This window comes from Sebastes fasciatus, chromosome 6, assembly GCF_043250625.1.
Source record: "Sebastes fasciatus isolate fSebFas1 chromosome 6, fSebFas1.pri, whole genome shotgun sequence".
NCBI classification, from domain to species: Eukaryota; Metazoa; Chordata; class Actinopteri; order Perciformes; family Sebastidae; genus Sebastes; species Sebastes fasciatus.
This window is the reverse complement of record NC_133800.1, coordinates 25,686,845-25,702,829: the sequence shown is the minus strand read 5'-3', so window position 1 is coordinate 25,702,829 and position 15,985 is coordinate 25,686,845. Positions and strand designations below refer to the sequence as shown.

The window sequence follows — 15,985 nt, the reverse complement described above, 5'->3', positions numbered from 1 at the left end:
GTTTCAGTTTGTTTTGGAACGGAGTCTCAGCAGCATGGTGCTACTAGACCTGAGGGGACGCGCCCTATTTTTTCCAAGATAATGCGACACTGTGAACAACAAATTTGTGTCGAAATCAACAGGAGGAGAGTTAGTAATTTTAGTTTCTTAGTTATTTCCCAAGATTTTTTTTAATCAATGCAAATATTTAAATATTCATAATCATTTCAATTGTGTGTTTTTATGCAAATAAACACTATAGATGACCAAAACAAAGTACAGTACTGTGTACACTCCACAGTGTAATTCAAACTGTTATTTACCATGTATCTGTCTAGTTTGTTTGTCTAGTCCGAATCAGAGTGAAATTTATACTTTGGTTCGTTTTCTATTTAAGGTGGTTCAGTTTCACAGTACACAAATCAAAGCGGAACAAATTAAAAAATAATTATCTGAGGGGCGTGTACGAAAGAGCAAATTTAACTTTTTCATCTCGAGAGCTGCCATCTCTATGCAGGGAATCGCGGACTTTGATACTTTGATCGACTGCGCACAAATCCCTTCTCAGTTACTGTTTTGCAGACTTTATCATATTCTGTATGTTTTCTTCATTCCAGATGTGCCCACACAGGCAGCCTGTGTTTTGGTTCACTTGGAAACGGTTGTGTTTGGTTCGCACCAGAGTACGATTACTGCATTCACAGCCGCCCAAATGAACCACACCAGAGGTTGAACTGCACCAGAGTTCGATCAAAGTGGACTAAATGTTGGCTTGTGAAAGCGCCCTTAAAGACTCCCGATTACAAGACCGCAAGTTGTGTAGTGTGAATAGTACAGCAATCTGACGACTTTGAAAGTTGTGTCTTGTGAGCTTGGCCTTAAAAGTCTTGCTGCACTACTCTGTACCAAGTGAGATTAAGAGGACCGGCCAACACCAGGTACAGTGAGTTGCAGTAATCTAACCTGGTAGACTGTGATGAGCTCTTCTGTTTCTTGTGCCTTTCTGCAAAGTCTGACTAGACTACACCTTTGCAGGCACCACTTTGGTCTGTTACTTCCACTCCCACCACTCTGCTCACATGTGAGAAGTGCTACTCTGACTTCTTTGCTTCCAGCAGGCTCTGCTTTCACAGCAAAAGAGTGCATTTTTTTTTTTTTTTATGTGTATGATCTTTGGCTTCTTGGTGTCCTCCCCGAGGAAGGTCCTCCTTCCCTTGTTGCTCAGTTTGGTTGGATGATCAGCTGTAGGAAGAATCAGAGTACCTCTATATCGTTGAGTGCCAGTCAACTGGAATGACTTCTGTAATGTGTGCCTCTCCACTAGGATACACCACATAACACACTTGGGTGGGCAAAATGTCCAACAAATTACGGTACAATAGACTGCAGCACATAGCAAACTGGTGAAGCTCTTAATGTTCCTTTTTAACATCTCCTTAAGGCACGTTTTAGTATAAAAATACTCTTTTATAATAATAATTTGTCTGTTTTCCACAATTTTCTTGTTTCAATAGCTAGTTAAAAAAAAATCTTAAAAGCACATCTACTTCTTCTCACTAATTGAAAATCCAGAATGGATGAATATGTGTTTAGTTTTGTTCCAGCAGTTTAACCACTGGACACAAGATGCCTTCATTCTTAGTGTTTGAGCACTGGAGATGTCAAGTTTCCACATCACACTTGAGTAAGATTCATACTGGGCTATGATTGGCTTCCAAACTAGTTGCGATGTCACAAAATCATCTCTAAGTACACACCTTAAACTGCGATTTGAGGTGGGAACAGAGAAACTTCAGCAGATGAATGTGAAAGCAACCTTCTAGTGTCAAACTCTGCTCATAAATCATTCTGCACAGTGAAGCCCAAACAAGCCAACAAGAAAAAAAATACACATTTTCGAGAGGAGGATGACTTTAAGTCGTTCTTGCTTCTGGTTTTCTGTATGCTATTCTTGTCATGCTGTGCACTACATTCAATTTGCTGATGCTTTTGTCTGAAGCTACTCACAATAAGTGCATCAATTTTGGTAAGAACATGAGCTAGATGTCATCAAAATTGGAAATGCATCCCTCTCAAACACGCAATTGAAAGCATGTTCAGTGATAGAGTACAAGTGCCTATTTTGATGCCTGTTGCTTCTTTCAGTGCCCTTTTGCAAGAGGAAAAATGTTGAGTAGCAACGTGGGCAGAGCTGCGGGTTACAGAAGTAATTTTCCTATAGTTAATTTGCATTTGAACATTTTTTAACGTCAATGTTCAGCAACATGGAAACACAAACAATTCAATTTAAAGGATTCCCATTGGTGGCATCTGATTTGTTGAACCTTGTGAGGAAGAAATGGAGTAAATAAATAAGTTAAAAATAACAAACAGCAAAAATCAGCACAATCCTGACTGCTATCGGTATTTTAAATCTCATATATCAACCCTAATCAAATATTATTTTAAATGTCTTCCTGATGAAGCCTAAGGTGCTGTGATAAAATCCCACTGCTTCAGAAATTGTCTTTACTTCTCTCCAGATCGATGCCTTTCTGATTGTGTTTAACGGTGTCTGCACTGACAAGCTGTGGCTCTCATGGGACTTTAAACAGACACATGCTGTCTTTTGATTTGAGTCAAGATAAACAGTTATATCGGCCACAGCTGATCCGTAAGCATCACCAACAGGTCAAAATTCCTTTCCTACTGATATCGTGTAGTCCGAACCAGCCACAAGGCATTTTCATTTTTACATTTCCGGACCATAGTATAACTTCATTCTACACCTCAGAGGACAACAGTTATTTGTGGGTAAAAAAAATAAAATGGAGAACAAGACCACAATATTAACAGTGAAGCAGATTTTGGTCACTGGTGTCTTCTTGTTCTCCGCCAAACAGATTTTTTGTAATAAACACATTTTGATTGTGATAATCTATTGCAAAGCTGATAAGCTTTCATACTTGTTTACTTCTAGTAGCTGCAAGCTGTCCATAATATTTTTGTCCCTCTGCCAGCTGGATTTCCCCCAACTCCGTGTCAGGGTCTGACGTGTTCCTGATTCAGACAATAACGACTGATTACTCTGTTTTTTGCTGCTCTTGTTAAGAGGAGATATCTGTATTATTTGTTGTAGTATTACCTATTGAATCATAGTACCCACTATAAAATGATGGAGGTGAATAAGGCACTTCAGTTGATCCCCAGTCACTGTAATCACAGCTAATTCTTTTGTCATTCAATTGTTATGATTAACAAAAGAGACGTACTCGCAGGCTTTATTTTGTTAGTATTTTCAAGCGGACTCTCCACATTGGGTAAGGTCCAAATCAATCTCCTTTCAAAGAAGTTCCAAGTTAATTGTCCTCTGAAAATTGATGTTCATGATTTCAGTCAGTTGAGAGGATCCTCCTGAATTATTAAGATTGTTTTTTATTGTTTTAAAAACTGAAAAGATGAAGCCATTGCACCTTCTGTTGACAGCATATATGAAGATCTGAACTGTCAGCCACTATCACTCGCTCCTGTGAGATTTGTATCATCGTGAGCCAAATGTCAAGTCCAATCAGCACAACGTGTAAAAAGCCCTGTTCATATTCATGCATGCAGGGAAGGCTGTCTGACTGGTCCATGACCAATTACAATCCCAACTCCTCTGAGCCTTCTTCACTTTTGAACACCACAGGCTGTTAATAAAACAATAGGTCATTCCGTGATCGCCTCAAGGTTCATGTTGCGTGAGATGTCCTCCAAGGACCTCTTAGTAGTCCATATCAATACAACTTTAAACTGAAAAACAAAGACAGCCCTGCAGAGAATTGAATAACACGAGTGGTTAGGGATTAGGGAACAAGGTTAATCAAAGGATTGACAGTGCTAGCAGCCCCGTGAAGCTGTATTGACATACCAAAAAGGTTGTTTGGAGGAAAAAATGGATAAACTGCTTTGCCACGTAGATCATTACACATTGTGGGGCAAAAAAATTTAAAGATAGACCTGAGGGTTGCGACAGAAGAAAATTAAAATGGTTTATTCTCTGTACTGTAGCCATGTTTATGAAATCTCAGACTCAGCTCACCAGGCTCAGCTCTACTTTGTCAAACTTAACTCAACTTTCATTACTCAAAGCTGGACTTTGTCACATTTACTTCAACATCCATGAACCTCAGTTGTACTTTGTCACCTTCAACTGCTCTTAAACGAAGTTACCGTTCAAGCCTCATGCCATCAGGTTATTTATTATATTTTCCCACGAGTCTCCCCTTTACAGACATGCCCACTATATGATAATCACATGCAGTTTGGGGCAAGTCATAGTCAAGTCAGCACACTGACACACTGACAGCTGTTGTTGCCTGTTGGGCTTGAGTTTTCCACGTTATGATTTCAGCATATTTTTTATGCTAAATGCAGTACCTGTGAGGGTTTCTGGACAATATTTGTCATTGTTTTGTGTTAATTGATTTCCATTAATAAATATATACATACATTTGCATAAAGCAGCATATTTACCCACTCCCATGTTGATAATAGTATTAAATACTTGACAAATCTCCCTTTTTAAGGTACATTTTGAACAGATAAAAAATGTGTGATTAATTGCGATTAATCATGGACAATTATGCGATTGACAGCCCAGCCCTAGTCTTTACCAAATGTAATGGCAATGAATCCATCCTATAGTTGTTGAGACATTTCCATCAAAATGTCAGCCTGCTGGTGGCCCTAGAGAAAAGTCGGGAGATCACCAAAGTAATTAGGATTCATTGTTTTGGTACCATGAATGTCTTAACCAAATTTCATGTAAATCTACCTAAAAGTTGTTGAGATTGGGTTACAGTTTTTGAAGTGTCTTCTCCTGAGATTAAGCGTTGAACAATTTGACCTGTTGGTGACACCAGATGAAATGTCAGGGAATCAAAGTTATACGGATTCATCCTTCCAAAGTTCACAGCCATCCATACAATAGTTGTTGAGATATTTCAGTGGAAAGTGTTGAAACAACCAACTGACTGACAACACAACCAGCTTGGCTAAAAAATCCTTGTTTTGACACAAGATAAACAACACCACATTGAAAGCTTCAAATTACTGTCCCGCTCACCTGTAATTATGTTGTCAAGAAGTGTTGTGGGCATGCAGAATATCCCCACCAGGAGGTCACTCACAGCAAGGTTTAAGATGAACAAGTTGGTGACAGTCCGCATGTTTTTGCTCCGCAGCACGATGAAACAAACCACTCCATTTCCCACCATGCACACGAGGAAGATGAGCAGATAGGACACGATGAAGATGGCTGCTGTGGACGGCTGATGCAGGTAAAATCCAACATAGGTGATGTTGTTCCTGGGTATGACGAACTCCACAGAGGAGTTGTAAAACGTCCAGTTGTCATACAGTTGAGTCAAGTTGTTCTCAAGTCCTTCGTTCATTTTAAACCTGAAACATGAAAGAAGACTACATGGTGAATCAGTTTACTTTAGCAATAATGAAGGAAAAAAAATCAACATAAGATTCAGGAAATAATGGAAACTAGACACCATTGACAAAATGCTTAGTATGTGTAATCAGGTTAAATTAATTACATAGAAAAAATATATCTAAACATCAAGAAGTGGAGAGAAATGTATAAGCTTGAGGCTGCATTTAAACTAGTTTTGAGGCAGCGGAGACGAGCTGTAAACACAACACTGACATCACACCGTGAGGTTGATTTTGGCAAATGTGTTAGACAGTTGTACACCAGTGTTAGAGGTGTGGACATTTCGAAATGATTCTGCATTGATGCAGTGACAGGACATAATTGGGAGTTTGGTTTCATTTCAGCTCAGTGTGAAGAGAGTTTGAGCTGAGAGACGGCACTCTGCAGTCCGCTAACTTGTCTCTCTCTCGCTGTTGTTCTGGTGGGAGATGCAATGATGTAAACAAAGCAAGAGTAGAAGAGCTATGTGTAAGGAAAAGTAATTAACTGAAGTCTGCTAGCGGCTGGGTTAATTCATGCAGTGTAAAATGTCAAATGTCAGGCATGCAGGTAGTGCCCTGTCTTAGAGATGCTCTGTGAAAACCTTATTTTAGTAGATAACAACACACTTGTAATGCACTGCAGAAGGATTTATGTTCTCTTTTTGTAATGTTTATTGGTGCCTTCAAATGAAACTCGTGAAGTCGTGCACACAATATGCTTGGAGTTCAAATAATTAAGTCGTGAGAACACCGCTGCTAAGCAACGGCAATATTAACTTTACTGCTGGCGTCTAGAAGCCACAGAGGCTAACAGTTTGATAAGCTATCAGGTGGGTAACATAATACAGTAATTACAAAGGCATAATGACAGAGGAAAAAGATGAGGCCGTTGGGAATATCAACATTTTCATCAGACATATTATAAAATGACGAAGAAAAACAATTTACACGACTAAATTGAATTCATATTAACTTATTGTGCACCAAAAAATTTACTTCTATGGCCTCTGCCATTTCTGACAAAGTCAACAAACACGTCACAACTCGTAAACTCAGAGCTTTCAGAAGCTTAACTTGGGAGTCATGTTTGTGTCCACCTGACCTGGTGGTGGTCTCTTTAGCTGTTAAATTGTCCACCATATTTACTAGGTAGTTCCTAACTTTTTCAGTTTGCTGTCTGATGCTGGGTAGGTAGCGTACGGTGGCTTTATCTGAGCATTTTCACTGAAAACAGCTGACTGGAAACAACAGATTTAGATATAGAATGTAAGGATAAACTAAAACGGTAAAGTCGTGGGCAGTAAAACCAAAACAATGAGCTAAAAGACACTAAAATACTCTGGAGAACTGCAGAGTCGGGAGATGACTCACCATGAGAGAACCCTTTGACATTACATCATTACGTCATTTGACCCAATGGTGATATTAAAATTAACCTAACTAAATTATTAAGTAGTGCAGCTGATTTTAGTTACAGTACATGTACTGTATGGCGTAGTCCCATCATTTCCATTTATATGTAGTGTGCATAATTCACTCACTAGTGCTTGCATGGAAATCGCAGCCGCATCTCTTCACCGTAGAAGTACCGTATATCTCAGAACAGTGACAAGTTAGTGCCAAACGTTAAGTGATCAAGCACCCATTAAGACAATATGACGTGTTCGGAAAAATAGGAGAAAGCCATTCGGTAGAGCAAATCCAGCAGGACCTTTTCAAGCAAATCAGGCTGCAGTGGCTGCTTTACATGAGAGGAGACGTAACAGACCTGAGGGCCAGAAAGTTAACAGTCTATAAAAAAGTGGCATTACAGAGGACTGACTTCAGCAAAGAGATGCATGAAATAAGAGTTCAATCTTTGCACAATAATGATGAAGTTCAGAAAAGAGCAATGATGGAAATGAAGCATTGATCTTTCTGCTCTAACATCAGTCTGTGATGTTCAGTGTTTCAGACTTGACTATATTTCATAATGGAGTGCTATTGGCGTGCCTGCTTACCCTCAGCCGCCCTCATCTACTTCTACTTAAGTTTGTGATTTTCTAAATTCCCCGAAATGACTTCAGACAGCCTCAGAGAAGGGGCTGTAGTTGCTTGCTGCATACGTCCGGGTGAAGAGAGATCAATAACGGCAGCAGAGTGAGGTTGTTTTGTCCCTTGAGAGAGAACTGGAAGCAGAGAGAGAGACCGATGCTGAAGTCAACGACCGATCCTCAAATGAGAAGAAGGCTGCGGTGCATTTTGGTCTGTCGAATAGAGAAACCAGTGTCTCAGCCTCTTTTTTGATTGATTTCTTACTGCTGATTGTTTAATGTCAATGCAAAGTGGTGAGTTTAGACAGAAATCCTTTTGATTCTGACGGTTCGCTTAAAATGGTTGAAATTTAACAAAACAATTATTTTCATCATCGATTAATCTGCCCCTCAGGTGACGACTTAAAGTTTCTTGTTTTGTCCAAGGATACTCAGTTTATGATCACATAAGATAAAGCAACAAATCCTTACATTTGAGAAGTTAGAACAAGGGAATTTTGGCAGCTTTTGTTTTCGTTAGCTTAGAAATGAGTCTTTATATCTACATAGGGAGCGGGTCCTCTTCACGGAGTTCGCCATGTTTCTACAGTAGCCCAAAATGGACAAACCAAACTCTGTTAATTGATGCATAAGTTTATCCATAGAAAATTTAATTTTGATAATTGAATAATCTCTTAAGTCATTCACTGTTTCCAGCTGCGGAAATGTGAGGTTTGTCTGTTTTTTTATACATTGTAAATTTAGATTTTTGACTGTTTTTTGGAGCTCTGTTAACTTTTGACTGTTTTTGACACATTTGACATGAATTGATTCATCCAAATATTAACATATAGCATTAATTATACCCTCGCGACAACGTAGTCGGGGGTATATAGCGCTCCACGTGTCCGTTTTGGTCTGTCCGTCCTTCCGTCCGTTCGTCACATTTTTGTTTCCGGAGCAGAACTCGGAAACTATTTAACTTAGGAACTTCAAATTTGGTATGATGGTTGACAGTGTGGTCTAGTTGTGCCTTTTGGGGGTTAGAAGTCCAAGGTGCCCACAATTGTTGAAATATTTCCAAAAAAGCAAAACCTTTGGCCCTACTTTAGCAGGGGTCAAGCAGTGAGCGGAGGTATATAAGCCATGCTCACTTTTGCCTTGTCTGTTGCAGCCCTAAGTCTAACTATTTACCCTCCTGTTCAAAGTGTTTCCTTTTGCTTATATAACTATTCATATTCCTGTTTCCATGCTGCAAACCAGATCCCATTAAGTGACAGAAGACAGACCTCGTACATTCTTTGTCAGTTTGTTTTAATTGGGTTTCTGTTTATCGCTGGAGGGTTTAGTATGCACCATCAAGCAGTCAAATTGTCCTATGTGTAGATAAATCCAGCAGAACCTCCATTAAAGACTCCCACTTAAGTCCTTTCAGTAATGTGAATACAATTGAAATAGTCAAGTTAATTTTATTCATATAGCCAATATCACAAATGTGCCACAGGGGGCTTTAGAAAGAGTCAACATTCATTGTTATCCAGGAATCTTAAAATGCTGTTTACATCTCACGGTATTGTCTGTAGTCCTTGTCATCTGCTGTCTGACTCAATTGCTCCACTGGAAACTGACACATTGAGAGAAATAAGTATATGACTATTGTTTTCAAGTGGACAATAAAATGGATCCAGAAATGCAAACACCATCCCCCCTCCCTGACAGCTGTTTCTTTTGTGCACAAGTGTTTTAAATTGGATTCAGTGCATGTTGTGAAGTCAACAGCAAATAAACAGCTGTGACAAACCTGTGAAATTATAGAGTGGAGCTTTTCATCAGATACGTGTAGCTGTTGTGATTATGAATCCTCCTCATTATGTCTGATTATAACTGCATGTGATTGTGATTGGGTATTTCTTATATGGCAATGCTTGAGAATAGATGGAAGAAAATGTATTTCTGGGCTTTGTTGATGTTTGTGCCTTAAAATATGTCCTTCCTCTGTCACCTTTTCTGACATTTTAACAACCCTTTCTTTATGGCTGACCAACAGAAGTGCCTCCAAGTATGAACTATTTTCTGGCTCCAAGTCACTGACTGGGATAAACCTCACAGTTGGCAAATTGCTCTGTAGGCTTACTGCTCCTTTGTTTGTAAGTATGAGCTGAACAAATGTGAATAAAATATGAATGGGCAACTGAAGAAAATGACGAAGTATAGATTTTGAAAGCTCTTTAATGTGCCATGCCAACCAAACCCTGCAGTTTTAATCTCTTATTCATAGAACGGCAGATGTGTCCTGGTAGTCTATGAGGATGTTGTTTATCTGTGACTGAGTTGAATGTAGACCTGGCTAAAATTACACACTTTCTGAGATTTTGATCAGAGCTCTTTTTCTCTGAAACTCCAAACAAAGCTTGCTGCATCCTGCGTGCACGTGGTCATGGTGTTTTTCTCAGTTATCTTTGTTTTTTCCTGGAAATTCGTCATGTGGGCGATAGGCAGCCAGATAAATCTTATAAAATGGAGGTAATATAAGATCTAATGGACTATTGTGTTTTAGTATTCATGGTGAACAATGTTGCCGCAGACTTGTAAAATGCTTTTCAGTCTTTCTTCTGCACAAAAAGCCTTAAGAAGAATAATCCTCCAAAAACAATTTTATGCTGTGCTGGTTTCCTGCAGAGACGAGCTCATTTTGCCAAAATGATGCATGAGCTTTTTCTTTTATTTCAGACAGTAATTGGAAGACCAATGCCACCCTAAAATGTGATTTTTGTGTTTTGCGCGTACCACAAGGATGTGATATACATCCACAATATTCCTCTGGATCAGATTTTGTAGGATGTGTTGAGTGATTGAGACATTTCATTTATTTCTCTTTGTCTGTTGGCCTAAATCTGAACTCTCAGACCTGGGGATGAACCTGGGGTGACAGATTTCAGACGGCATCTTCCTGATTAAACACCAAAATTTGATGATTTAGTACTTCACCTGTCTTTACGCCGATTTAAACTCTCTAAAACTTGCTTTACTTTTATGTTCCTCAAGGTTTGAATAATCTACTAGTGAATGCTTGTGCTGTATTTGTATGATATAAGCCAATGGTTCCCAACCTTTTTCCCTTTTCTATCATTGAGTAAACTGACGACCACTGACTAAGTGACATATTGGTCAAAACAGAGTATATGTCTGGACCGTGTAGCGTCAGTCTGTGAATTTGTGGCTAAATTGTTATACAAATAGTCAGTGGTCATGTCTATAATGTTAAAAGCAGCAGTACATGTCCGGCGAGGACACTAGGGGACGCGCTGCTCCATTCAACTGGCCGTTGAAGCGGTGACATAACCTCTCGTGGAATGCACCTGATTGGTCCCTGGTTTTCTGCTCGCCTTTTCATACAGGAAACATCATGGCAGCCTGCTCGTAAACTTTCTGTTATTCCGTCCAAACAATCGACTTCTGAAAACATTTAAAGCGAGAAATAGGCGATGCCACTGGTGAATCTCATTTCATTTTAGAACTAGATTACCTAGTTTGACCGTTTGGACCAAGTTTCGTGAGCCAGACGCGTCACGTTGGACGGGCCAATGAGGAAACTCCAACACTCTGTCAACCAATCGTGTATCTTCATCACTCAGTTAGTCACTCAGTGACAGACTTTTGCATTTATAGGGCTGGTCCTCTGTGGTCCACCAAAAATATCCTTTTAAATGCCACATTTCTACTCGGGAACCGGTCATATGGTAACTTAGGAGACAATTTGGCCTTCACCACTGTTTTGGAAGAAGGAAATGTCAGGACTAAGTGCTGTATAGTGGATCTAATTTATGCTGATGTGAGTGGTTTGTGTGGATTTGGAAAAGTGACTGATAAATATTTAATGAAACTTTAAAATGTTAAATTTTAGAAGGGAATTTGGTGTGGTGTGGTAGTTCTTGCTCTCTCAGATTGTCAGTCTCTGCAGCTAACTGGAGTGATTCTGGGGTTTGAATGGAAATCATTAGTATCCAGTAAAAGGTCTAAAGGTGGTTTCAGAGGATTTGTCCACCCTGGGAGGAATGTCATTATCAGGAGACACTCCAGATTCAATGATAATGATGAGTAATCATAAGCAGCATAAGTCAGAAGATGAAGTGGTGGAAGAGCAATGTAAGCTCAATATGTCAGAGTGATCATAGCATCATAACCACTGAGCCAGTAAGCCTTGACCCAGATATGATCTGGATTAGGATTAATCAGTTTTGCTTAATGAATGAAGGATTATCCATATATCAGACTACTGCAGTATGCAAAAATATTGTGCTGTAGTTGACCAAGCTATTGCAAAATAGAAAAACAATGAAATGGTCCACAGAAACCATGTTATGTAAAATATCTCAGATGGGACATTTTCTGTTATTGGAGTTTGTTGTTTATTCAGACAAAGATTTACCTGCAGGATAAAGTCTAAAGGGACTCAAACTAAACATAAGTTAAACGTGACCCACATGTCAGTTTAACCTCATTAACCAGCCATAATAGCCTGTTCATGAATAGTCATGAGATGAACTTTACCCTGGGCAGGACTGCAGGCCTGAGAGGCGTCCCTCCTGACTCATGTTGACTAAATGTTACAATCAAAACAAAAGACAAATTATTATGTCATGATGTTATCACACTACTTCACTCTCACTAATATTAGCATCTTAAAATAGATACAGCATGCAGGACTTGAAGCTAACACTGTCCAGACAACCATGTCTCCTACAAAGTTAACTTCCCATATAACTAAACTGCATTCTCCATTACGTTTTGAGGGAAACGTCTTTTCTCCCGGATTACAGTCGCAGTTTTTAAACATGTGGTTAAAATTGTGAATTAAGACAAAACAAAACAACAGCAACAAAACTTCTTGGTTACGTTTACTAAAAAACATAGTTTGGCTTAAAATGACTACGTTTGTTACAAAATTTAGGTTTTTAGATATATATTTAGATAAATATTTAGATATTTTTCCCAAATTCTGTGTTTTCCGTTTGAATTTTTCTAAATTCTGTCTTTTAGGATTGAAGCACATCAGAAAAAGGGTCTAATCATGTGGTGGATGAAAGAAATTTCAACAATTCATAAGAAAATATTCAACATTTAATGAATATCAATAAATTTGATGTAATACAACTATTTTTTTTTATCAATGAAAGTGCTTCAATACAGTTATAAAAATAAAACATTCTGTCCTTTTGCAAAATAAAGTGCTCTAAATGTAGCTGTTAGTTTTGAATTCCTCAGGTTTTTGGATGGCTAACAGAAGACCCCTCCCCCAGGTCTCACTTCAATCCCTATCTTGCACTCTCATTGGCTGTAGCTCCTCAACAGGTCTTAAGGAGGTTAAATAACGCTTAAATTTTGGCGAGGAAAAACTGGCATGGCCATTTTCAAAGGGATCCTTTGACCTCTGACCTCAAGATATGTGAATGAAAATGGGTTCTATGGGTACCCACAAGTCTCCCCTTTACAGACATGCCCACTTTATGATAATCACATGCAGTTTGGAGCAAGTCATAGTCAAGTCAGCACACTGACACACTGACAGCTTTTGTTGCCTGTTGGGCTTGAGATTGCCATGTTACGATTTGAGCATATATTTTATGCTAAATGCAGTACCTGTGAGGGTTTCTGGACAATATTTGTCATTGTTTTGTGTTAATTGATTTCCAATAATAAATATATACATACATTTGCATAAAGCAGCATATTTGCCCACCCCCATGTTGATAAGAGTCTTGAATACTTGACAAATCTCCCTTTTAAGGTGAACAGATAAAAAATGTTCGATTGATTTGCGATTAATCACGATTGAATATTTTAATCAGGTTGACAGCCCTACCCTCGACACACAATGCAGTTTATATCATTTGTATCATAAATAGTTTAAACTTTCCGCTGAAGACACTTTAATAATTCTTCACTTCATCTTTGAGTAATAGAAAATAAAGCACAAATAGGCAACTTCAAATAAACTGAAAAAGGGAAGGCAGCAGGGACATCCCAGAATGTGCAGGTTCACAAGCCTACTACAATCTTCATCCTGCTCTGATTCCACTTCATCATTTCTTTTTTGCACTGCAGTCTGCTTACAGTTCATATTTCAGTCAATTTCCTTAGATAAGCAATGAAGGTACACATACATGTGTTTTTCAAGGCTACACTGAGCATGCTTGTCATCAGCTTGAAACCCAACAACTGGAATGTCTCATAATGGAAATGTACAGGGAGAGGATCAGTGTATGTTTAGAGGCATATACAATAAAATCTCACTCAAGGTCGAAGCTTATCTTTTATTAAAAGCTATCAGGAGATGAGTATTTCAGTATTTTCAAGGTTTTTTATTTGTTTTACTGCATTTCTGTCCATCATGCCCCCAGTCTCCCCTCAGCCCCCAATGACCACCATGTAGCTGCGCCTCTGATTTCGCACACGAATATGATTTTTTTATTGATTCACTTCTACCAACAACAAAACGGAGCTGCGCCGGTGGATGAAGGCAAACACCAGAGAATATATGGATGCGTATTCTGTGCCAAAATTGCGCGCGTAAAGCAGGCGCAGCACCTCACACACAGCTGATGTGAAATGAAATGAACGGTTCTCAGGAGTGTTTTGCTTCAGATTGTTCTCCTCTGCTGGAAACTTGACAGCAGGATGCCAACTTGAGGGAGCTGACTGTGCGGAAAAAACACGCATGACTGACTGCTCCTGGACAAAGAGGTGTCTGTGTCCATCCGAGTGGATTTCAGCGCATCAAAGCGGAGAAAGCTGGCTGGACAGAGAGCAAGGGGGAGAAAAGGACACCTACGCTTCAGTTGCTGTCCTGAAAGCTCTGTGCCTTGATAGCCTATTATGAGCTCCTAACGAGCTGTGGCTGCAATGGCTCCCAGTCAAACTTCACAATAGTTTTTTAAAATTAATTTGAATGAATGACTTTATTTCGAACATAAAATAAATAAAAACAGATACAAAATAATAACAAACAAAACAAGAGTAATAGGGTCCGAAAAGGAGTATAGGTAGAAGTTAAACTTATATTTCCCTACCCCTTTCTCACTTTTCCTTTAATAACTCAGAATGATAATATAATATATAAATTTCACCGGTTATTATCCACTGTTTTTTATCCACGCTTATAAAGTGTCTTACCTTTTGTTTATTTCAAATCAAGCTGGCGACAGACTCCGAGGAAATGAAAAGTAAAAAATGTCCACTTTCCTCTGAATGAGACATGGGTAGGTCAAAGAGAAGGAAAACACAAAGACAAAAGCATGGAAACAAAAAAAAGCGTGTCAAGCTCCGTCAGTGTTCAGTAACAGTCCGGTTTCATGTGCGTCGCTGCGAGGCGCTCCAGGATGCTTCATGTGTCTCCAGGATGCTCCAGGATGCGCTCAGCCAGGATGCGCTCAGTCAGGATGCGCTCAGACAGCCGCTCAGAGCGCAAGTGGAGGATTTCCAGCAGGATCCGTCCGTATTTGATGCGGTGACGTCGAGGGGAGTGAAGGGGGGGTGTGGTGAGAGCTGGATGAACAGCAGACTAATGGTGGAGTGGCATCGTTCCTGATCTCTTCCAGCAGCTGTCTCTGAAATGCCAAAGAGTCGGCTATATATTAAAAAAAAAAAAAAACAGGTCTAACGTGATGCTGATTGATGCAGGGCAGGTCACAGATGGTCTGGCGCACTGCTGCTGCACATTTTACTGTATGACTGTAAACACGACTACTGCAGAGACACACTGCTGAGGACACACGCAGACACAAACACACAGACACACACACACACACACACACGCAGACAAACACGCACACACACACACACATAATCATGTGGATCAGGTGACAGTCAAACCTGTGGAAGCCCCAAATGTGCAGGAATTAAATAAAACAATTAAATGAGAAATTTGATTAATTTCAAAATGAGTTTAAAAAATGAAATGATAAAATATAGCCCAAAGCAAATAAAACGCATATATTGAAGTTTGAATTATAGGGCTGTCAATCGATTAAAGTATTTAATGATAATGATTGTCCATAGTTAATCGTGATTAATCTCACATTTTTTTATCTGTTCAAAATGTACCTTAAAGGGAGATTTGTCAAGTATTTAATACTCTTATCAACATGGGAGTGGGCAAATATGCTGCTTTATGCAAATGTATGTATATATTTATTACTGGAAGTCAATTAGCAACACAAAACAATGACAAATATTGTCAAGAAACCCTCACAGGTACTACATTTAGCATAAAATGGTAAATGGACTTGGACTTATATAGCGCTTTTCTAGTCTTCCGACCACTCAAAGCGCTTTACACTACATGTCAGTATTCACCCATTCACACACACATTCATACACTGATGGCAGAGGCTACTAAGGTGCCAACTTTGCCCATCAGGATTTAATCTAAATACTCATTCACACACCGATGGCTATGCCTCCGGGAGCAATTTGGGGTTAAGTGTCTTGCTCAAGGACACATCGACATGTGAAAGGGTTAGTTTGGATTTTTAGACGTGGGGTTGTAT

The 15,985-nt window shown here is 39.2% G+C and overlaps 1 protein-coding gene across 1 annotated transcript in view; it reads right to left on the bottom strand.

The window, feature by feature from the left end:
* Positions 1–15,015, bottom strand: part of npffr2a (neuropeptide FF receptor 2a) — a 29,272-nt gene extending 14,257 nt beyond the window's left edge. The window contains exons 1-2 of the mRNA XM_074638804.1: positions 14,610–15,015; positions 5,066–5,400 (exon numbers count right to left, since the gene is read on the bottom strand). Of these exons, the coding sequence (XP_074494905.1) occupies positions 5,066–5,393 (328 nt within the window). The 5' untranslated portion in view covers positions 5,394–5,400; positions 14,610–15,015. The remainder of the gene's footprint in view (positions 1–5,065; positions 5,401–14,609) is intronic.
* Between the last annotated feature and the right edge of the window lie 970 nt (positions 15,016–15,985).